Source organism: Corvus hawaiiensis, chromosome 1 (genome assembly GCF_020740725.1).
Source record: "Corvus hawaiiensis isolate bCorHaw1 chromosome 1, bCorHaw1.pri.cur, whole genome shotgun sequence".
Classification (NCBI taxonomy): Eukaryota; Metazoa; Chordata; class Aves; order Passeriformes; family Corvidae; genus Corvus; species Corvus hawaiiensis.
The window spans coordinates 52,601,234-52,624,664 of NC_063213.1; the positions used below are offsets into that span (position 1 = coordinate 52,601,234).

The 23,431-nt window shown below is 39.0% G+C and overlaps 1 protein-coding gene across 2 annotated transcripts; it reads right to left on the reverse strand.

The window, feature by feature from the left end:
- Positions 1-6,215: 6,215 nt before the first annotated feature.
- TMEM106B (transmembrane protein 106B) lies at positions 6,216-23,185 on the reverse strand. Of its 2 annotated transcripts, none has more exons than XM_048304604.1 (8): positions 23,075-23,185; positions 19,603-19,824; positions 16,809-16,872; positions 15,378-15,537; positions 14,437-14,577; positions 14,278-14,327; positions 12,681-12,734; positions 6,216-11,948 (listed from the first exon to the last, which is right to left on the reverse strand). In XM_048304604.1, the coding sequence occupies exons 2-8, from the start codon at positions 19,820-19,822 to the stop codon at positions 11,810-11,812; spliced, it is 828 nt and encodes a 275-aa protein (XP_048160561.1). In that variant the 5' UTR covers positions 19,823-19,824; positions 23,075-23,185; the 3' UTR covers positions 6,216-11,809. The 2 variants fall into 2 exon arrangements, with proteins under 2 accessions (XP_048160561.1, XP_048160569.1); XM_048304612.1 differs by lacking the exon at positions 23,075-23,185 and adding an exon at positions 22,450-22,859.
- Between the last annotated feature and the right edge of the window lie 246 nt (positions 23,186-23,431).

The window sequence follows — 23,431 nt, forward strand, 5'->3', positions numbered from 1 at the left end:
CAGCTGCTGGAATGGAGTGACCACTCCTACTGCAAAGCAGCGAAGCTGTTTGCAGGATGCTCTTCCACAGGAACTCAAATCCCAGAAACCTGGGGACATTCCTTTGTAAATCTCTTCAGTAATTAGTTTAAATGGTCAGGCTTGGGAAATGAAACCAACCAAAAACCCCCGCAGTGCTGCACTACAGCAATTCACCAGAGGTCACGGCCACAGTGTCTGGCAACGTGACCACATCTGCTGGAGTCTCACAATAGAAGCTGCCAACCTAGATCCAAACTTTCCTGAAGGTATAAGGGTGAAGAATCAGAGTCTGGATTGCTGGATATAGTTAATCATATGAACATGGACTTTTGGTGTTGAACAATTAGCCAGAAGTAGTAATGCATGAGATTCCACCCACTTACATTTCAGTTTCAGTATCACATCATCAGTAGCAGGAAAAGGCTGTCCAGAAGACTTTCCCAAAACAAAACAGGAATGCCAGGAATGTATTTAGTGAAGCTAATTTTAAGTGCATTACAGCGTCAGATCAAGGCTCTACTGATTACCCTGAAAGGTAATACTGCTAATACTCATTATTGAAATAGCTGATAAGACTAAGAAAATAAATAAATTTTTTAAAAAAGCTATCCTCATCAACCTAAAATCCAACGCCAGTTTGTCTGTTGCATGGTCACTGCAAATATATTTTGCAACAGCAGAGATGTTCTGCAGTGCCTTAGAGATGTAAAAACTATGGAGGAACATGTGACACACAAACATGATCACTGCATTTATTGTTACACTAAACTTTTACACCCAGTGAATTTTCCCTCCCTCAAATATGAAGAGATAACTCATTCACCCCAGGCTATTTTTTGGACCAGATATCCATTTTTTACAAAATTAAGTGTCTAAAGAAAATAGATAGCACTCCAGATACACTGGTACATGTAACTGTCAAATATGGTCTTGTTCATACAATAGGAAAATTGCTTTTCATAGTCTGATTTGCATTAATAATAATGGTTAAAATCAGATCCTGAAAATATTACATCCTGATCAGTCTGTCTGTAAAGAACAAGTAAGAATATCCACATTTTCACAATAAGGCAGTTTGCTTTTTTAAAGGTGACAATTCAAGAACCTGGGAATGAATTCAGGAATTTCTTAGTTTTGAAGTCTGGGTCCAAGCCATTAAGCAATACGATATGACTGACTTTAAATAAATTACTAGATACAAAATTCAAGTCTACTATGCGAGTGTGCTAAAAATGAGACAGAGAAATAAGATTTTCTCAGGCATATGTTAGAGACTGAATTTGGGATAGGTTTCTCAATGTACTGTTAACTCACTATCTAAGGATGGTCATGTGGTAAAACTCTGAAAGTCTGAGCAGGTACAATTGTATTTCCTTCCAGAGGTAGCAGCAAAAAGTACATTTTGATGTTAAATATTAATTTTATATACTTTAAATAACTGATGAAGACATCTCGTGAAGAACAGGATCAGACATTTATACCAAGAAAGCACATTTGCACAACGAAAAAGAGATTATTTACATATTAGTACTCTCAAACACAGTATGTATTTAAAGCCATCTCTCTGACATGTTAAGGGAAACATGCAGAGTGGTAAGGTCATGGAGTTGTCTCAGTAATAGCATCTGTCCCCTGGGACAGAATCCACAGCTATAGCTTTTAACCATGATCTTCTCTTAGCGGTGTTTTCCTAGTCCCGAGGCTGAACAGAGTATCTCACAGAGTACCTCTATGTCTAACATGCATTTATCCAAATCTACTACATTCATTTTAGTATAATGGTATCAACTGCTGTGCCAGTACCATCCTCTCCCATAGATTCATAGTGACCTTGCAGAGGTCTAGATTTAGGAACAGTTCAAACCGGCTGAATTCAGAGGCAGCCAAGGGTCACGGTTTCAGAAGGATATAACGTGTGTTGATTTACAGGGAGTTACAATATTACTCTCTTTTAGAGTAATCTTGAAATTCATAACTGTATAACTAAAACATTTTTCTTGCTAGTAGAAAAGTGTCTACAAAACCTTTTTTTCTGCCTGGGGTCTTTAATTCACTACTTCATTCTCCACGCGCTTGGCCCCTCACCCCCATTCCAGAGCTATGGACTCACCCGCCCCAATTCCTCATTGAGGGGTACTGGGAGAAGCAGCTGATGTCCTTGCAAGGCCACTCTGCCATTTTTGAAAGTCTGTGGAAATCCAGCTACACAGACACAAACAAGGGTTGCTCAAGATCTTTAGATCTTGATTAAATGATCTAGACTAGATTAAATGTCTCAGCATCAACAGTATTCTCTCCACTATTCACTTAACACATATTCAGACCTCTTACATTTTAAAATCTGAGATAGACCTCTGAGTGGGAGCATTTCACACATTCAGAATGAAAGTCATATACTGGATTTATTAGACTGAATGTCCATTTCATCTGAACAGTTCAACCAGGACAGCCCTGCTCTTTTCTGGGAGGTTATTTTTGCTTCTGGCTGCACTTAAATACTGGGGTGGCGTGGGCAGTGAAGGGCTGGGAAGCAAAAACACTTTTAACTCTTTCCTTCCTCAGAGAGCACTTTTCAGCTCCTCAAGCATCACCTGAAATACACCCATCTCACTAAGGAGGCTGCTGCCACTGGCACATGCTGCAGGCTACTGCCGTCACTAATGGAGGGAAGGCAGCAGCACTCGATCACCTTGGCACATTAGTTCTCTCTGTTAAAAAAAACCCACAACACATCCCCCCACAATAAAAAACAGGATGCCTCAGACGGCACTATAAACTATATATCGATATATATAGAGAGTTATATATATAGCTATATAACTATATATATAATTATATATACAAATAAATTGTTATTTAATAGTGGTGGGGGGTTGGTTGGTTGTTAGGGTTTTTAAGGGGGTGTCTTAGAAGCCAGGGGGCTTTCTGATTTTTTAAATCAAGGACCCTGCATACACCTTCCCCTGGGTTTAGTTGGTCTCATCAAGGTTACTAAGTAACCTTGAGCCGTATTCAGCTTTTCTACTGTTCTTTTGAGAAGAAAATTGAATCCCTCCCATGTTTGAGAAGCCGAGCTTTCAGTTTAAACAGGATTTTTTCAAGTATTAGCATATCAAACAGTGTAGTTGACAGCTTGCAACATAAGATTAGCACATTTTATTTTTTCTAAGTCTTAGCTTCCTTCTGTCCTACTATTTAGCATCTTTAGTTAGAGAACACCAAAGGCAGGCTTGGTAGCCATCTGCAGGAGCAAGACACTGGGTATATTTACACAACAGCCTAATTTGTTTTCAGGACTCAAAGACTGGCTTTAATCTCCTGCATCCTCCATGAACACTGCTGGCCCTCTGGAAGGCTACAAGGCAAAAACACTTCAGCCCTGACCCCTGAAAATATTTACCAGTATTGAAGAGCTGGATCCCGGAATACCACAGAGGATGTTAAAGATGTTAAATAAGCCAGGATCCTCTCCTGATCATAAACTGTTCAGGGGACAGTCAGTCATGCAAGGTCCCATAGTATGGTAAAAGGGACATGGAAATAGCATCTCTGCCCCGTCTCTGCATTGGCAGCAAGCAAAAGTGGTTGTAGAAGGTATGAGTTTTAGAATCTACATTCTGCAGCAATATTTTGGGCTTTTAAGTCTTGTTTTAACATTTTGTTGCACATTTGATGAAAAGCTCACAAACTTAGTGTCAGTGTGGAAAGTGAAATAGCTGCATTGATTGTCTCAATGTGTTTAAACACACTGAATGTAAAACTCGGTCATGAGTTTATTGTGGGTATGGATCTTAATGAAGACAGCAACTAACATTCCACAAACATAAATTATCTGAGACAGATTTCATAATTAAGAAATAATACATATTAGTAAGATATAAGCCTCCAAAATGCATGAAAAACATAGTACCTCTTTACCTGATTTTTTAGATATTACCATCTATATAGGTAACCCTTATATCACTCCTCTGATGAGTACCAGAACAAGAGTCTAGTGGCATAATTGTCATGAGAAAAGACAGACTGAGGCAAATTACATTCATTTTTCAAACTCAACTATATTGCTAGGGCTGCTAGAAGCATTACTTCCTAAAAACCTCTCAAGTATGACATACATCATTACCTTCCAGGTATCCATAACTGCAGTCAGTGAAATGTTACATTACGGTGATGCCAAAGCTCCTTAATCAAGTTCTACTTTTCCTGCATTAGGTGATTCACTGGTTCATGAAAAAGCAGCTCCATTATGGAGCAAGGTCAGCTCCACAGTGCCCATGACAGCTCATTAAACTGTGTGGCACCTGCTACCCATCCACAGGAAACACACCTCAGCTCTGAGGCTTAAGAAGGAATGATTCCTGAAGGAAAACAAAAAGGAAAAAAAAAAAAATCACAACAGAAATGCAGCAGGATCTTTACCTCATCTGACATCAAGAGATTTCTAGCAAAATTAAACATGTGATTTGGTATTCCTTAAGTTGCTAGATAGACATCATCTTCACACTGGAAGGCAATTAGTGTCATTCATAATCAGTGTACCCACAGTACTCTCAGGTGAACATATCCCAAAGCCACATCCCAAGTATGCACTCAGTTACACAGTTATACTGAAATCTGTACAAAATTTGGAGAAGTAAAAGGAAAGCAATGTACAGACAGCCAGGGAAATTTCAAAATCTTTCAGAAGTTTCTGTCAATTAGGTCTTTGAAACTAGTCTATTTTAAGATGTCAGACCTTCCAGCAGTTAGATCTCAAAATCGTCTGCTTTGGGTGTTCCATAATAACTTCTGGGTCTTTAAATTTGTCCAAATTCATATTTGATTATCTGTTCTCATCTGTCAGTGCATTTATTCACTTTTAATGTTCTTTAAACTCTCCAGACAGGCAAAGTGGTGTTTGAAATTTACCTGGTAGAATTTCATCTTTGTAGTCCCCTACCCGCTTTGAACGGGAAAAAAACCAACACAGGAGAGGAACCCAAATCACGTAGTTTGAAGTTTTTGGATCAAATAAAGCTGTTCATGACTAAAGATACATTTTTGTCTATCCACCTCCAGATCAGTAGAACAAGACAGAAGCAGATCCTCCCATCTCTTCAAGCTTATATCTAAACAAAGGAAACTAGTGCCTAAAGGTTGTTGTTCCCCCGTTTACAGTGTTCCATACAGGGCTTGGACAGCTGTAACAAAGGTTATGACAACGCTGGGATGAAAAAATGACTGTATGAAAAAGAAAATAGCAAGCATGACTGTAATTATTTTCCCATCTAAACTTAGTTTAAAAAATCAGCCTTTCTAAAGAGATTCACATGCTGAAACAAAAACCCCACTACACACAAAGACCATATTCATTATCCAAACCAGACAACTGGTATAGCAGTCATGAACATACAATAGGTTTCTCCAGGACAAACATTAAAAATATCCCACTAAGTTGTTCCAAAACATCTGTGTAAGGCTACTTGTAACATTTGAATATTATGAATGTTCTTAATATTCCAAAGCTATGTTCTTTGTTGTCCAGTTTTAAAAGATTAAGGTTTTTCAGCAATAATGGTTCCTTAAAGTAACTTTGCAGGTAGGTATAACTGGGTCTGTCTGGGATGGAGTTAATTTTCCTCATAGCATCCCACTCATACAGCTCTGTGCTTTGGGTTTGGGGATTAAACAGTGCTGATAACAGACCAGTGTTTTGGCTGCACAGTGCTCTCCCAGCACCAGAGGTTTCCTTTTTCATTGCCTCCTCCCTCTTTGTGTCTGCTCAGACCTGCAGGGCCTAGGCTGTGAGTAGTCAAGAAGCTGGGAGGGGACACAGCCAGGACAGATACTCCCAGATGACAAAAGGGCTATTCCATATGGGATCATGCCCAGCAATAAAAGCTAGGGAAAAGAGAAAGGAAGGTTAATCAGGTCTTCCTGTTGTAAACACCTGCCTGATGCTAGGAAATAAATTCCTTATTTTGTTTTGCCTGTGTACACAGCTTTCCTTCTTGTATTAAAACGTCTTCATCCTGACAAGAGTTTTCTTGCTTTTGTCCCAATTCTGTCCACCATCCCACTGGGAGGGAAGAGTGTATGAGCAATGGCATGGGGGCTGACCTGGTGGCAGGGGCCAACCCACCACAGCAGTCCGGGTTTGAACTCAGTTACTTCAGTAGCTCAGTCAGACAACACTAATTCATTCACATAGAGTGTTTAGCTTTCAGATACTCAAGTTTATTACAGACTTAACACAATAAAACATAGTATAAAAAAAAGTAGATTGCAAAGTCTTCACATCATGGAATGCCAATAGTTACAAAAATTGAAGTAATATCCTTGAAAATACATGAAAGCTAGTGGGAAAATATGGTGGGATAGAGGGAAAACTTGCGGGAGACAGGGAAGAAGGGGAGAAAAATATTGTCAGTTTAAAAAAAAGATATACATGATCCAAGCTTTTTAAATAGAAAATTTAATATCATTCTTTGAGTCAAACAATGTCTAGAAACATATATTCATAATGAAGTTAAGCCCAGATTTTGAACCTCTGAATAACATGATTCCTTGCGCCCCAGTTAGCTTACATTAACATAGCCCCCGTGTCCTACAAGTCATTCCAAAATACTCTTTGACTCCTAGAGTGTTTATCATGCTTTACTGGATAGGTTGTTTGCTACACAGTTACAGGAACATCTTAAGTTACAAAAATAGTTATCACTCATTAGTATTTCTATACATATCTCAAGCTATTATATGCACACTCTGTACAGTAGTTAAATTTGCTTCCTTAAAACAAACAAAAGAACTAAATCACAGTCAGTCAGATCCAAAATACTCAGGCACCATAATACGCTTACATGTGTGGTACTAAGCATCCTGGCCCATGCAAAGCAAAAGCAGTTTCAGTCCCCAGGAAACATATGCATCCAAGTTGTAGGACCCTTGTGATGGCTGGTGGAAGAGGAGAGTATGAGCACCAGGACCTTACTCCCACACTGAACAGTCTCCCACCAAACTGCAGGGCTCTCCACACTTAGTGTGCAGATCCCATGCAGACTGCTGTTCCTGGCCAACAGGCCTGACTACCTGTGGAAAAGCAGATTTACACAGCAAAAGCTGTAGGTAGCAGAACTACCCCAAAATACCCCTCTGGTAATGATCAGAATTCCCGAGCTAAACATAAAATAGAAAGGTGACTTCTAAAATGCAACAAACACTGGGTGTTTGCCACAGCCAAATAATTCTTCTCAACATCTTTTGGCTGGGATCTATTCCTCCTTCCCCAGGCCAAAAGAAAAAAAATTAGACTTTTTGGCATGACCAGGGCCATCACTAACAAATATTTTGCTGGTTGCAAGCAGTCCATTGCTGAAGTATATTGGTTGTACTTGCATTATTTATCCTTCCCTTTGAGTAGTGGAAAGCCGGGAAGCATTACAAGGGTTGTGGCATTTTGTTAGACCAGCAAGTACAAAATTTAGTTCTTAGAGCTACCATTGCTAGTCTTTCTCATATCTTAACTCTACAAGTCCAGTTCAGCTGATGTGAAGCTTCCTGCAGCTGCCCAACTCTGAAACAAGTCACCCATTTCACAAGGTGCTGTCTGGGAACAGACAGATGTCTCACTATAGACTTGGGGGATGGGAAGAAAAACAAAACCACAACTACCACCCCTCAAAAAAAGGAGGAAATAAAAAAGGAAACTTTAAATGCTGAATAAGAAATAATGTTATTTCTCTTTTAATATTGTCTAAATAGAGAAATTTTCTCTCATACCACTCCAAGCACCATCCTTTCCATCATGAGGGCACAACACTTCAGTCAGGTTAAAGACCCTCATGGTTCAATCCAAGCACTTAGAGTTCGGTGTTTAAATGGTTCCTTTATATAACACATGCTGAAAAGCCCAGGCTGTTTGCAATGTACTACTATGAAAAAATATATTCACTTGCAGAACTTCAAGGACAATTTGAAGCAAAGTCAACTAAAGCATGTACTCAAATCTGCCAACGCCAGGCTGCAAAATATAACTACAAGTTACTATCAAGGTCATGCACACATCAGAAGTGCATTAAGAACGTCAGTTATACCACAAAGGAAAAACATACTTATGGTTTGTCTTCACAAAAGATTAAGAATTAAGCAACCATCCCCTAAACATCGAGATGAGTAAAGAAATAACGAATGAGCTTTAACAGGCTTTTTCCCACACCAGGAATTCAAGAATGTCAGTCTTCCATCTTTTAGTAAGAGTGCCTCCCTTTCAATCTCTCCAAACAGATATTTGATGGTTAGATCTTAGATTGTTTGGATCTTGGATGGTTATTCATTCATTTTTAAAGCAGTGTATTTGAAATGTACAATAATTTTGTTCTCCAATGGCCAAATAGTTAACCTTCTTATGCATTTAAGTGTTCCATACTTACTTAAGTTAAAATTTTGAAATTTTACAGTTATTCTAAACAGAATATATTAAGCTGATTTTTAATAGTGCCATTACAGTGCAGCATCTGGACTATGTTTCTTACTATTTTAAGAAATAACAGAGTTTCCATTTTAAAGTGCAACAGGTTTTGGTAAAGGAACTGCTAGAAAGCATTCAAGTGAAAAGAATTCTACCAGAAATAAACACACTGCAATACCAGTATAAAGGTATTTGATAGCATTTGAAGACTAGGGGAAGTTACACATGAAATATGGATCACTTCAGAAGACACACAGAAGATAAACCAGGAAAAAGATTGTAATTTTTCAAGCTGACTTTCTAGAGAGAATTGTACTTACTGATTTACAACTGAACTGAAAGGCTTGCCTTTTTTTTTTTTTAAATCAAGATAAAATGAATGCAAAAAATGAAAGATCTATTACTTGGATCTATACTGATACCTCGTTTACAAAGTTATACAAGTTAATACTGAGTTCCCTTGCTCCCTTAGCATGTTTCCAAGCTCAGTCACATAAAGCAAGTTTAAGTTAAATATTCACACAGATGTCTACCTTCTTATGTGATGAGATGTTATATTAAAATCAGTAGATAAATTTAAATACTTGCCTTATTTGGTTAGTAATATGCTGACATTTGTGCAAGGGCATACTAGCACTTGGAACGTAAAGCCTTTTATTCTCCCATTACTGACTTAATTTGAGAATTCAGTAGGATCTTTAACCCACAATTTGTTTCTTAAGATGAGAACACTTCATCATTCAGTAAGTCTATCAGAATTTGATGTTACAGATATCCTAGATGACAAAAACTGAGTTTTATCTTCCCCCTTCCGACACATACATGGAAAAAATAATTCCACTCAATTCTTTAATTTAAATCAGCGAATTTCAAGCACTTCATGCAAGGTTAAGAACCACAGATTTACGTATAGATCTTGCTCAGCATGTCCACCAAAATTTCAGAAGTCAGTTTGCATCTCAACATTGCATAAAGTGTAACTTCCCCCCTGCCATGCTAGTTCAAAAGCAGCATTCACTACTGTCACCAAATAATTCCACCATTCCAGTTATTTTAGATTACCTTTCATCCTTGGAAGAAAAATTTGTTTTAAATCAATGTAACTATCTGCCTACAGCTGTTTCCTTCTTTTTCTATTTCAAAAAAACAAACAACTGCCAAACAAAAACAACACTCTAGTGTGTAAATATTTAAGCCTAGAAGAAAAGAGCCTGTGTGACTTGCTGGCAGACTTCAGTTCTGATATGATTTAAACCAGAATTCTCTCCCTACTCTCCATTATCAGCATATTTTTCTACAACAGGTAACATGAGTTTACCTCTCTGCTCCTAGCCAGCTCCCCACTCTCCTGGTCTTTAGTTATCACCTGTATCTTTTCAGGCTATCAGATGAGCTCACACACACATTTCAGCAGCCACAGGACTGAACCTTATCTAAACTCTAGAAAGGTGAGTCAACTATGAACTAGTTTCCCTCATGACTTCGAGTTGTAATAAAGACTCTTTACTTTTAAGGGCCCAAAATCAAGAACAATATTCAGAATATAACTACAATAAGTCATTTGAATTGACTACTCCAGTTACAGAAGTTCTCTAAAGGCAAAAGATAAAGTCTTCATCTTATCAACAACTATATGAAACTGACAGATGAGGTTCCAAAAGTTTTCATAGACTGTCAGAGTAAATGCTCATAGCAATTCAAATAGAGAAGGGTGGGGGGTTTATTATGGTTACTTAATGCCTTTTAAATCAGTCTTACATCACCCACATTCTTTTCCCCACCCATCCCCTTAGGTCCATCTAAGAGAGGCTAGTAAAGAAAAGAGTAATGAAGACGTATCTTCACTGAAGTACTGGAGCATCAGAGATTGTTAGTGGCAAGTTACTCAGAAGCCTTTTTCCATAGTGTTTATTGCAAATTCATTTTGTGTAGCTTATTTCCAGGAGATAGGCAGCATAAAACCAGTAATACCTATTTTAAAAAATACATCATTCATTACAACGCAACAGTCTCAATAGTATGTTCTTACAGCTGCATCTTACCTAATTCAGAAACAAAACAATCCTGATCTAGCCAATTAAAAAGTTAACCCTTAGAACAGTCAGCCTTGAGGTGTCAGACAACTTTGGACCCAAAGTTTATACTCATCATGATTCACAATTACCCCAGAAATTCGCATGTGCAAACTGTGCTACAGAAACTATTTAATGCTATCAGTCAGTAATCTCATAATTACATCAGCATGTACTCCAACAGAAAGAATTGCTTCATCTTCCCTTACATAACTTTGATGTGACCTTTGAGTGCTCTGTAAGTACAGATAACTACTGCATTTGCTTAATGAGCCTGTGCAAGAAATAAACACAACCCAACATATTAACACTTAAAAGTCGCTTAGATGCATAATATATTAAAACAGTAAAAATCACAAAAATTTACACCAAGCTCTCCAAACCCATGCTCAAAGTTTCCCACCTAGTTCCAACCGCACAATCTTGATTTTAATACCTGTTCTAAAAAGTTTACTAAAAAACAGACTGGTAAAGTCTTGTTCATTTTCTAGACTCTTGGTTTTTTTTCCTTTGTCAGTAATTGTTGTGGGGGTTGTTTTTTGTTTAGTTTTAAATCCAGCTTTAAATATAACAATATATATTCTCCTTATAACATCCCAGAGGTAGCAAGAGGGAATATGAATGAAAAGATGCCAGATTCTAGAAACCGCACATTCAACTATTGTGTCATCCAAGAGAGCTTTCCTGGCTTTCATAGACTGGATGTCACCTCTAATCATGGATAGCAAATAAAGTGTAGAATCCCAAAATAAAGAACAATTGCCACTGGGTTACTAACAGAAGTTTCACTAATAGACACCTCAAAGTAATCTTGTTATTTAAGTAGTAATACTTCATTTTCAATAGTCAAATATCAAGAACTGAAGTATAAACTTAAAATTTATGAGTATTATTTTTTTAAAATTCTCATTAGTGACACATTTCACCTAAACATAGACATACACACAGTTACTCTAAGTTGATGTACCACACTGTAAGGAAAAGTCCCAGTTCTGTTCAAGAATCTGATATTCCCCCTCTCCCTCCCACCACACAACTTGACAGAAGTGCTCACAGTAACAGAAAGCAAACAGAAGGGGAAAACACAACATTTAACAAGTGCACCTATTTACAATTTGCACCTTTCCCTCCCTGCATCTAAAGTGAACAGATCTCAATGTTTGCTATGCTGTACATTACATGTACTCTCCATTCCATGTAGTACCAGTTCTATCCAAAGGATCTCTGCAAGCACCAACAGCAGTCATTCCACACCAAACAACAGGTGCTTTTACTGTGGAGGCTGAAGGACATTTAAATATTCTGACTGGCCCAGTTGGTAGGTCGTGTTTCCTCCACAGTCCACATACTGGTATCTCTCCTGGGATATTTGCTCAGGGTGGCCTAAGTACGAGGTTGTCACTGTCACTCTTAAAAAGACAAAGAGAAGAGATTTTGAGTTTCCTATTCTAAAAAATCACTGGATTTATATTACTAGGGTTATTAAGGAAAAGGTTTTGGAACAAAATATGTTTTAAATAAATTTAAGAACATTACTGATTTACCACTATAGATTTTCTCCATAAAAGACATCTGGTTCCTTTTTCTAAAGATGCTAAAGCTGAGTTTTACTTGTAATATCTACCAATACAAATAATATTCTTGTTTGTAACAAGAAAGCAAATGACTAAACAAGCTACAAGCCATGCTATATCTAGTCTAAAGACACCCCCTGCTCCCTCACCAACAAAAGACCCCACCATGCTGAAATTTATGCGCTGTAACGAGAAGCAGTCTCTGACTGAGTACTAAAGCCGGTAATTCCTTCAAGATCAAAGATCTCAGCAAGTTTTGAACAGTGGCCAACACACAAAGTAATTTTAAAGTTTTTGAGACATCAGTAGCTCCATGACTATAGCTCACCCAACTGCAGAGCAGACACAGTAACAATGATTCTGTTTAATCTGTCTTTACACCACCAGAACCGGTCAAAAGACACAGTTCACTTTCTATAACTATAAAGCTACTACACTAGAAAGCAAGTTGACTTCATTTTATCTGTGATGCAAAGACTTCAGGTTTAAGTATTTGAGTATTATTTCAATGAGAATTATATGGCTTCTTAAGTTGTTTCCCACACACAGGAAGACTACCATACTTACTGCATCATCACTACAATGTTATGTACTTTGATAGATGGTAAAGTACAGAAGTCACTGCAAAAAAGAACAATTGTTAGATTTACATCAAACTTTTCCAAGATAATTATCTAAAAAGCAAGACTTGTGGCTTCAACTGGAAATTCTGCTGCTCTGTCCACAGAGCTGCTAGCAATGGCAACAGAATCATTTGCTAGTGACTGAATGCTGGGCCTACTTTTATATACATAGTCTTGCTTTCACAGGTTCTGTCTTCACATGGGTTTGCTTTCATGCAATGCTTGCCAACAGAAGTGTCCTGAGAAAGCGATCATTCCATCTTCCAGAAGCTAACCAAGGTTAACCTGAGCCCCTACATTTAAAGCCTGCCAGTATCACTTTGTCACCTTTTTTTTTTTTACACTCATCCACTTCTGTATTATGCAAAGTAACCTTTAACTAACATACAGAGATTCAGAAGTCAAGGTTATTGTTCTCTTGCAAGATAGATAACCTTTTCAGACTTATATTTTCTGACACACACCTAAATACCATAAAGTCATAAAGAGCACCATGTAAGTGCATACTTTTAAATCCTGCTTCCTAAATCAATGATCTTGGTCACAAATTTATCAGCTCTAGAATGAACAGCATGTGATCAGTGCAATAAGATTGCTTGGCAGCTACCTACAATATTTTCATACCCCCTCCCTGCACCAGCAAAAATAAGATATAAACAGCTCATCCATATTATAAGGAAATATGGTATTATCATGAGTTCTATGAAGGCTATTTATGAAATTTATTTATTCCTCATGCATCCAAAGAGATTCACAATATAAAAAGTTCACAATATAAAAAGTTAGCTTTACATAAAGCTAACTTACATACTTTTAAAAGGTGACAGAGATTCAGCATTTTCTGTTGATTTGAAGTTTGTGCCTCTCTTGCCATTTCATACCTATTTCATTTTATTTCAACACTTCAAAGCAATAAGGTTTCAATAATTTCTCCCACCCCAAAGGAGCTGGCATCCACTAGAACTGCACACAGACCTGAAGTCTCAATAGTTAACTCTTTCTGTTCAGTCTGCATTTCAGTGTTAAGAGAACTAGAAGTGGTTTTTTTGACCAAGATATAATGAGCTAACAGTCTGTTGGACAAATGAACTTTCAGAAGCTATGAATAAAACCACTCAAAGGTCAGTCTGTAACCCTGCTTACCATGGTATACACAAAGTGTGAAGAAAAGTCTCTAATTTGCATACCACTAAATGCAAATTTCCTTCTAGTGCAGAGAAACTTGTGCAAAAGTTACTAGAGAACTTGCTAGGGGAACACACCTGCGCTTCCACCCCCTAAAGCAGCAGTCCTAACTAGTGCCAAGGCCTAAAATACTGGAGTAGAGATACCTTTTAAAGGGTTTATAGTCAGGTACAGCAAGCCACTATATGAAACTAATCAAACAATTGTGGCTTACCCTCTTTCAGTACTATTAAACTTGAAGAAAATGCCCCAATGTCTTTTCAAACAGATTTCTGCTAACTTTGAAAAAAGTTGGTTTTAATGTCATCACAACTTTTAATAAGATCCATGTGATATTTACAGGTGAGTACACTTACTACATGTAGCTCATTTCATCTTGTATGACTGTAGGCACCATATAATCAATCTAAAAAAAAAAAAAAAACCCCACAATAAAAAAGCAAGGAAAACACAAGTAAGTAGATTTATATATGAAGATTAACACATGTTTAACTCTGAAAGCCTAAGCTACTTACCTGTTTCATATCCAGTGGACCAATGTTGGTGATGTTGTTTAACCGTGCCTTGCCAATAACTGTTTTTGAAAACTGAACTTGGGCTGTGATATTTGCCACTTCAACAGAGTAATAGTTGTTATTCGTTATATTCAGTGTGTTCTGAAAAAACAAACACAAAACAGCAACAGCTATCCATTCTGTGTATCTTGATGAGCAAGCATTTTGAAACCTGTGCATGAGACAGTAATACCTGAAATTATGCAAGTAAATTTTCCTGTCTGCTAGGATTGCAGAGAGGAGTGGGGTCATGGACCATCACTTTCTAAGTTTGTTTAGTGAATATATTGAGTAACACAAACTTCTGCACAACTTTCCTGGTAACAACCCTCCACTGCAAATACTGCCTTTCTTCCAATCCTCAGTTATTCCTTCCAGGAAATTTAGCTATCAAAGGACCTCTTTCACCCATGGCAGCTTTGCTTTATTTAAAATGAAGAACTGTACCAAAAGTCTTTAGGTAATCCCATATCAAGATCATTACGAAGAAATCAAGAACTATGTGGGAACAGCTCCTTTAAGTTTTAAGGTGGATAAGAAGTATTTTTCCCCAACCCCATAGTTTTTCCCCAACTGCATAATACCAGGGCAGCAGCAAACAGCATTCCTACATACACATGCTACATTTCAGACACATTTCAAAAGTAACACTAAGAACTCCAAAGTTACTGTTCCCTTGAAAACAGAAGACCCAGCGTCAGCCTGCAATTACACCTCCATTAGCTATAGCTACAAGAACCAGCCACAGCAGGTCCAGTTACATTTTTCAAACTGGTCACCAATTCTACTTCTTAAGGTACCAACTAAGCTTTTCAGCCAGACCACAGTTTGTATGTACATTAAACTCTCAAAGCAGTATCTCGTGTTACATTTATGCATTGCAAACACCCAGTCAGACTTACTGTAATATTTAGATAGATTATCCGTCTATCCTGTTCGTAAGTGACATATACTGACTTCACACCAATGTACTGAACGTCAATTGAGCGAGGAAACAAGAAAAATACAGCCAGCCCAGAAAGTAGTAAACACACAGTTACAGAAGCAGTCACATAGAGCTTTCTGGAGGAAAAAAAGAGCACATTTCAGAGTCAAAAGCACATTAAACAACAGTGACATACTATTTTCTTTTAAGTGATAAGGAGCAGAACTAGTCAACACAACTTATTCAGTCTATTTCTAGCTTCCATTAGCTTCTAAAAGGGGAAAAAATCTATGCTGCACTTCACAGCTATGTCTTAAACAGCTGTTACTCTTGTATATACATCAGATATCATATTTCAAATCATGTGGTTATCTCAACATTTGTAACTTGCAGAGGAAAATGGAAGAGGTAAATACTTATGTGCTTTGAAACAAACTCACTTCCTCTTAACGTTTATTTATAGCAGAACTTCTGTCATTTTGTGGAAGTCTCACAACACATTCAGGACACAAAATAAAGCTCTCATGACAGAAAATCCCGACTTCCAGGGAAAGTGTCAGGACTTCAGCTAAGGAGCAGGAAATTCACAATTAAGCTAACACAAAAGGGTGTGTTTGTGTGGGTGTGGCTGTGTGTGTGCATAGGAGGGTGGGGCGGGGGTAGGGGTGTGAGAGATAATAAGAAAACCCTCCAAAATAAAAGGATCTACTTCAGCTCCAGTTTAGTCAAAATTAGAACACTACAGTAATATGTTTCAAATTTGTACTACCATTACATCAGATATATTATCCAGAATAGTATTATGTGAAGCTACTGTATTTCTTTTTCCTGGCACTCATTTCTGTTTATTACAAAAACATCAAAACATTAAGAAAAAAACAAAGTAAAAACCAAAACAAGTCAGAACAAGAAGCCCTGAGCATTGTAGTGAAACCCCCAAGTAGATCCTAGAAAAAAAATTAAATATGCTGCATCAGAAATTATTGATTTTTCTAGCTGCAAATATCAGAATGTTACAAATGAATTTCAGGTGACTTGCTTTTTGTAGTGGCTCAAAGACATTATCAATGAACTTAAACAGTGAAGATATGTCTGCTTAGATCAATTAGGATGCTACAGAGATTGAGAAATACATCTTTACTGTAAACATGTACATGAATAGGTCATACAGTATTACTTAGCTTTGTACTTAGCTAAGATGTACTGTGATGGAAGTATGCACACCTGTTAATAAGTAACTCTCCAAGAGTTAGAGGTTAAGGCTGGTATTACCCCACAAGCCCTGTTTTTCCAGTACTGAAAGCATTCCAGTGATCATCTTATTGCTATCTCCTTTGAATTGCTGAATTTTAACTTGAAGAGAATAATTAACTGTAGATTCAGGTATCACAAATAGCTATTGACTTACGTTCTTCTTGGCCTCAGTCTCTGATCACTGTATGGAATTAGTGCTACCAGCTGATTTTCCTGCCCTGGAAACAAAAACACCCTTTCAGAATTTAAACAAAGAATAAGTGTTGTTGAAGCTCTTTTACACAAAGAGTACCCGTTTTAACTTAGCAGCACCAAAGAATAAACACTAAAGATAAACATTTAAATTCCAGATAAGGACCCAGGCTGAATGCTACTGTAGCTGATGTCACTTTCTGAAATAGAGCGCAGCTTACACAACATCAAGATGAGAAAACACCAAGTCCGCAAAGACCAAAACAGCAATAAATTCTGCCTCTGGGCTGCACACAACTGAAGGCAGCATTGCCTCTGGCACCTCTTCCTGGAGAAAAAGAGACATAAAACAGCTCTGAGCTCTCTGTGCCAGACCATAAGAACTCATGGGACAAAACATTCAGAAGCTTGGGCAGTAAGAACTGATCCAGAAGGCATTCTGCATGCACTCTCCTGAAAAGCAGAGGTCAGTCTGGTTAAAAAAACCCCAACAAACAACAAGCCCAAATTGAAACAACCAAAGCTACTATGTATCAATATAGGTGGTATTGGCAACACAAGTTATACACTGCATTCTGGAAATCAGACGTATATAAAAATGTATTTATCACAGTGCTGCTGAGCTGCAGCATCCTGGAAGTCAAAATTAGTATCTACTGGAATTTCCCCATACAAGTTACAACACTAGACAGTATTTTTAAAGGCAGAAATAAAGAACACATGCACAGATGAGTTGTTGAAAATACATGTACTACATCTGCCTGTAGAGCTTTTGCTATTGGTTGTAAAACTGTATGAGAACAAAGGCCTCAAGGCCAAGTCAGATCTGCAATTTTTAAGCCAACTGCAGAATTTGATCAAATCATCACTTAGCTAATCAAGCACTTGGCAATGATTCCATGCTGAATCACTAAGCTAAGCAAAACATGCTAACCAAGCATATAGTAGCATGTAAAACATTAACCTTCTAAAAAGCCTCTACCAATTTAAAACACATTTTCATCTCTACTTCAATGAAGCACCTTCAACCTTTGAAGAAAAAAGCATAGTCCTGCTTTCATACTACATCATGCTAAAAAACTAAAGCTGCTCAAGTAACTAAACATAATTTCAGGGATTTATTATAGTTTAGCCATCATATCACATATTAATTATAGTCTTACTAGTCATGCAGTCATTCTTGATTTTTCCCCTCTCCCCTCAAATGACCTCCAAATGTGACTTTTTTTCTTCTCTAAAATACTAAGGAATAATTAGAAAGACAATCCTCTTAGTTCTAATAACTCATTTAAAGTTCTAACTTTAACCATATCGTTTCATTAGAATGTATTGACAATGTGCATGTTTTAATAGTTACTGCAAACTATTTTAGTTAAAAAAATAATTAACTTACACTTATTTAAGTATTACATTTAAGGATTCTACAGTGAAAAAAAGCAGCTTTTGAACATAGAAATCCTGCTATATCTCCATTTGAGTAAAACATGCTATTGATATTAACAAGTGTTTCAAGTTAACAGAACAAACTTCTTTACCCTTTTTGGCTAAGGTAATTTTTAGTTTCATTGCTTTTCCAGATGCCAAATTTGCTGAATTTAGAGCTATGCAAGAATACATTGTAGCAGAAAGTTTAACAGCCAAACCACGAATCTCCTATGGTATTTGCAACCACTAAATATTCTGTGCTCCCTGATCTTTCTACAAAGGTGAGACACAAGGGTTTGTGAACTGTATCATAACCTAATCTCACTGAAGCACATGCAGAAAGACAATACGGCACAGATATCACTCAAGTTTCCTGAGCTGCTGGTCAAAATCAGTTCCGAGAGCTTTCACACCCAATAATCTATTTTGGATAAGAGGTGTGGCAAAAGCAGACCTGAACATGAAATCATCTCATCAGTTCTTCCCCGGTCAAAGGGAAAAATCTCACAGCTGAAGCAAAAGGCTGTGGCTTGGCCCACTGCATTTGTCACACTCTTCTTTTGCCCAGTTTTAGATATCCAGCAGTCTCCTTTCACAGGTCTCTTCATAAATATTTAGATAGCCTATCATTTAGGACAGAAGTGTAACAAAGCAGCATGTTTTACCAAAAGGAAAAGCAAAGGATGAGGGCAAAGCAAACAAAACAGTTAGGGATGAAGACTAATGCTGTGCAGCCTACTCCTTCCCGAGGCAGCCAAAGAACCTATGTATTTTCAACTCCAAGCTGGAATTATCCACCTAGCAAGCACCAGTGGGACAAAGGGAGGATAAAGGAAGACAAGGGGCACTGACGGCAGCGAGGGCAAGAAAGTTCCCTATAAATGACCAGGGAACAAGTGTTGCAAGCCAGGTCTACTTTTCTGTCTCTGTATTTGCAGCCATTTTTGCAGTTATATATTGATTAAAATAGCTTAAAATAGGTAATTAAAAAAAAATGCAATAAAACGTCATGAAACAAAAGGTTTTCTCATTCAACTTGCAAGAGCTATGGTTATGTGTGGATTCAAAGCTGAGAAGCAAGAAACAGTTGCTTTACACAGACAAGAGGAGATCCAACCTGTAACAGCCAAGGTGTAACAGCCAACCCAATTTGTTACTCTTATCTGGAGTAACAAAACACTTACTGCTAACAAAAAAAAAAGTCAAAGAGATGAAAAAACTTCATCTTGACTTGAAAAGCTATTTGTTATGAATTATTACAACTTCACGTCGTCACGATGTAAATTAATTGGTTAAAAAATGAAATAAAAGGAATAAAAAAGAAAATTTACCTCGTGGAATTCTTCCTGTTCCCTGGCAGGTTGGGCAGGTCACACTGTCTCTTCCTGTAAATTCCACATACGGAAACTGGGATACATCTCCACATCTGCTGTCTTCATTGTGCACTTCCGAGTGAACTAAACCGTTCCTCACGTTATCAGACACTGAGCTTCCATCATAGCCATCTTCCTTGCAGGTATGCATTGGCAGGTGAGAAAGTGATTTTCCCATGTCTAAAAACAAGGTCAGAAGGAAGTTTTCAGGGCCAATGGTTCAAACATGGCTCGCATTTATTCCTCTGCACCAGGTAACTGTTAGTCTATGGCCATAGCCCGACAAGACTCAGTTCTCCTTTGTTCAGATCCCTTAAGACCTGCAAAGCACTAAGGCTCTGTCAAGCTGGAGTCAATCCCAAAATGCAAAGAACCTGAATTAACTGGGAGCTTTGTTCAGATTCTCAAATATGCACAGGTTGAAAGGGGATCAATGAGAGGCTCTAAAATTAGAACAGTACAACTGCTGGCAAAAGTTGCAACAGCTTTTCAAAGGATTGTTACTGTACAGGCTTTAACACAACACACTAATCTTTGTATTAAAAAAAAAAAAAATCAAGACTGGGCCTTAGAAAGCAATTTTGCAATTTTGAGTAAATTCTACACACATGACAGACCCAATTTTAGTAAATTGTTTAGCTCAGACTTGTTTTGAGAACATAGGATTGGCTATTAGTTTCCAAGCTAGAAATATAGATCGCCAGGTGTTTAAACTGATGATTCCCTTTAATTCAAAAGGGGACAAATTCACACGGAAGTAAAAAATGGGAGTTACTTAAACATAGTAGCTGCCAATATATAGCATTTATAAAGACTTGTTAAAAAAAAAAGGATTACTCACAAAAGCATTTTAGTTACCTATGTGTATTTTAATTTTTTCTCATTATTGTAGCTTTTCAGCCACAACACTAAAAATACCTTGAAACACAGAACGCTTGAAACTAAAGTCTGTAAAAAGTACTACAAGCAGAAATCTCCCCAGTTTGTAACATGTGGAAAACAAACTCCAAGTTAAAAAAATAAACCTCTACAGCAATGCCAATTAGTTGTCCATCTTATCCACATAATTCATTTTAGTTACTTAACACACAGAGACAGCAGTCACTCAATTCATCAGTGTTTTGAGGAACTGCATGATTTAAAAAGAATCTGCTAAACTCCATTGAGGCTTTGTTTCCATTAAGAGTCATTTTTAAAGTGGCAGCTAGCAATTATCATGCTGGTTCACTAAGAGGAAGCTCTAAGAGGAAGATTAAAAGAGGAAAATGAGTCAGAATATTTTAAACCAACTACTTAAGACAGAACAGAAATATCTCAAATATGGTGATGGCAACGCAAACACAACATTAATTCATTATCTTGCTATAAAGGCTAGGTGAATGTGAGAGAAGGAAAGTAAGTCAACAAATGCCAACTAGTCCCAGTTACTGCTCCAGCAAATATGCAGGATTATTTTTTTTCATTTATGTCATTAAACCCTTACAAGCAGGAAAACTATCTACCCTTCTGCTGCTACAGCACTTTTTAAACATTCTAAGTTTGGGAGCCATTCAATAATGGAATTTGTTAAACTGAAAATTAAAACTACTGAGCTATTGAAAGGTAAAAATCCTGAAAAAGCTGCTGACAATGTTGACAATTATTTCACATGGGGTTTTTGTTTACTTTTCTCCTTGCAGCTGACCTACAGCCTTCAAGCTATGGAACTTGAGTCTTGCAGCTTAGGCAATAACTGTCACAATTATAGATCTGAAAGCTTAGGGATCGTGCTGTTCTCCTACCACTACATCCAACTACTGACAGTAGGCTCAGACTACGTCTACATTAACAACTGCATGCAGACCAGGCAGCAACTCTGAAAAAGAAACAGTTACTGAGGACCCAAAACCCACACTGTACGTGTTTTTGCATGTTTATTCCATAATAGCTCTTATGTAGACTTACAGCACCCACTGACAACTGAAGTGCACATTCCAGTTTTAACTTTTTCCAAAATTAAAAGTTCACACACTCCCTCATCACACTGTGACATGAGCCAAAGTGCAGCAGGCAAGGATGACTGGGAAGTCCTTTCAAGAGCACATCCTTTACTTGAATTAAAGTACTAATGCAGGTGCATCCTTGAATGCCAGCTGTACCTGAGCTTCAATAATTAGAATGTAATGGTGCCAGAGACCTGGGAGAAACGTCTCAGTTCACAAAGAAGAAAACAGAGAACCACCTTCAAGCAAAATTTGATCCACCAACATGCTTTTCCCTCCAGCCATGCCCAAACCTTACTACAGCTGACCACAAATCAAGAACACATTGTGCTTTTATCCAGCACTTATAGGCCGAACAGCAGTAACTCTGAGAATATAACGGCTCCATATGTCACAGTTTCTATATGGTCACCAAAGTCAGAAATCCTACTTGCTGAACAGCTGTGCTTTGGTCCAGTCTCCCTTATAACTGATGTTACACTCCATTCCCCTTGGACTTATCTGGAGTTTCTGTGAATTCAGTCTGTTAAAACGAGTTTGGTAAATTAAAAATGTGACAAGTGGCATCTGTTTAAAACCCCACCCTTCAACTTGCTACACGCTGCAGCACAATGGTACACAGACAAAACCCAGTGTCACAAGACACACTGAACCACCACATCCTGAGCTACATGCAAGACTAGTGGAAAAAACTTTCTGTTTATAGACTCAGTGAAACTTCATAGAGTCAAACTAAATTGTTATACTTCTCCAGGAAGTTAGGCTGGTGTTCTTACCCTTTATATGCAAACATATAAACTTGAGATTACTTGAGATTACCTACTTCTTTTTCAATATAGCAAAAGATTCCGAATCGCAACCACCGTCTGCCCCATCAGCTATGCCTTAACCGCGAACATCACAATCTCCTCCAAAGCAGAGGAGGCGCCAGGGTAAGGCAGTGACTTAGCAGCCACAGGCTTGTCCAGCTCGGGTGGGCACGACCCCTTTGCAGACCCACGTCCCGGACACTGCCTGAGCGGTAAAGCGGGCGCTGCTAAAATAAAGGAGTCAAAAATCCTGGGATTTAGGGATTTTCTCGTCCATCAGTGCTAGCTGCTCTCACAAACATTGCGAAGTTTACAGCCGGCAGGCTTGGACCAAGGCCCGGTGAGCTCGGCTGCTGCTGGCCTGCCCGGGCGGCCCCCGGCCCCCGCTCGGCCTGGGGTGGACTCGGCGCGGGAGCCGTGCCCGGGCAGGGCAGGGCAGGGCAGGGCAGGGCAAAGCAAGGCAAGGCAAGGCAAGGCAAGGCAAGGCCAGGCCAGGCCAGGCCAGGCCCCCCCGCCCCGCCGCGGGCCTGCTCAGGCCCGGCCGAGGCCCAGGGGCGGCCGCGGCGACCCCCGCCCGGCGCGCAGCTCCGCCAGCGCCCACAGCCCCCGCCCGCCGCGGCAGCGCGATTCCGTCCCCACCTGCGGCGCGGGCTCGGCGGGCCGGGCCGGGCACGGCACAGGGGCAGAACCGCAGGCACCGAGAGCGACGCAGCTGCGGCGCTGAACCCCGGATCGGGCGTGTGCGCAGCCGCGGGGCGGAGCCGGGCCCAGCCCACCCGGCCGGGGGCGGAGCCGGCTCCGCGCTGTTGTCCTGCCTGCCCGGGCCGTGCCAGCCCCCAGCTGGCCCAAGGCTCGGGAGTGGCGCGTGAGCTGCCGTCTGAAGGGATGCGGGCTGATCCCGCATCCGGGAGTGGAATCAAGGGTGGGGGAGAGGGGAATAGGAAGGTCGCGCAGCCCCGCTTTGCGGCAGAGGGACTAAAGGGGACAGAGCAGGAT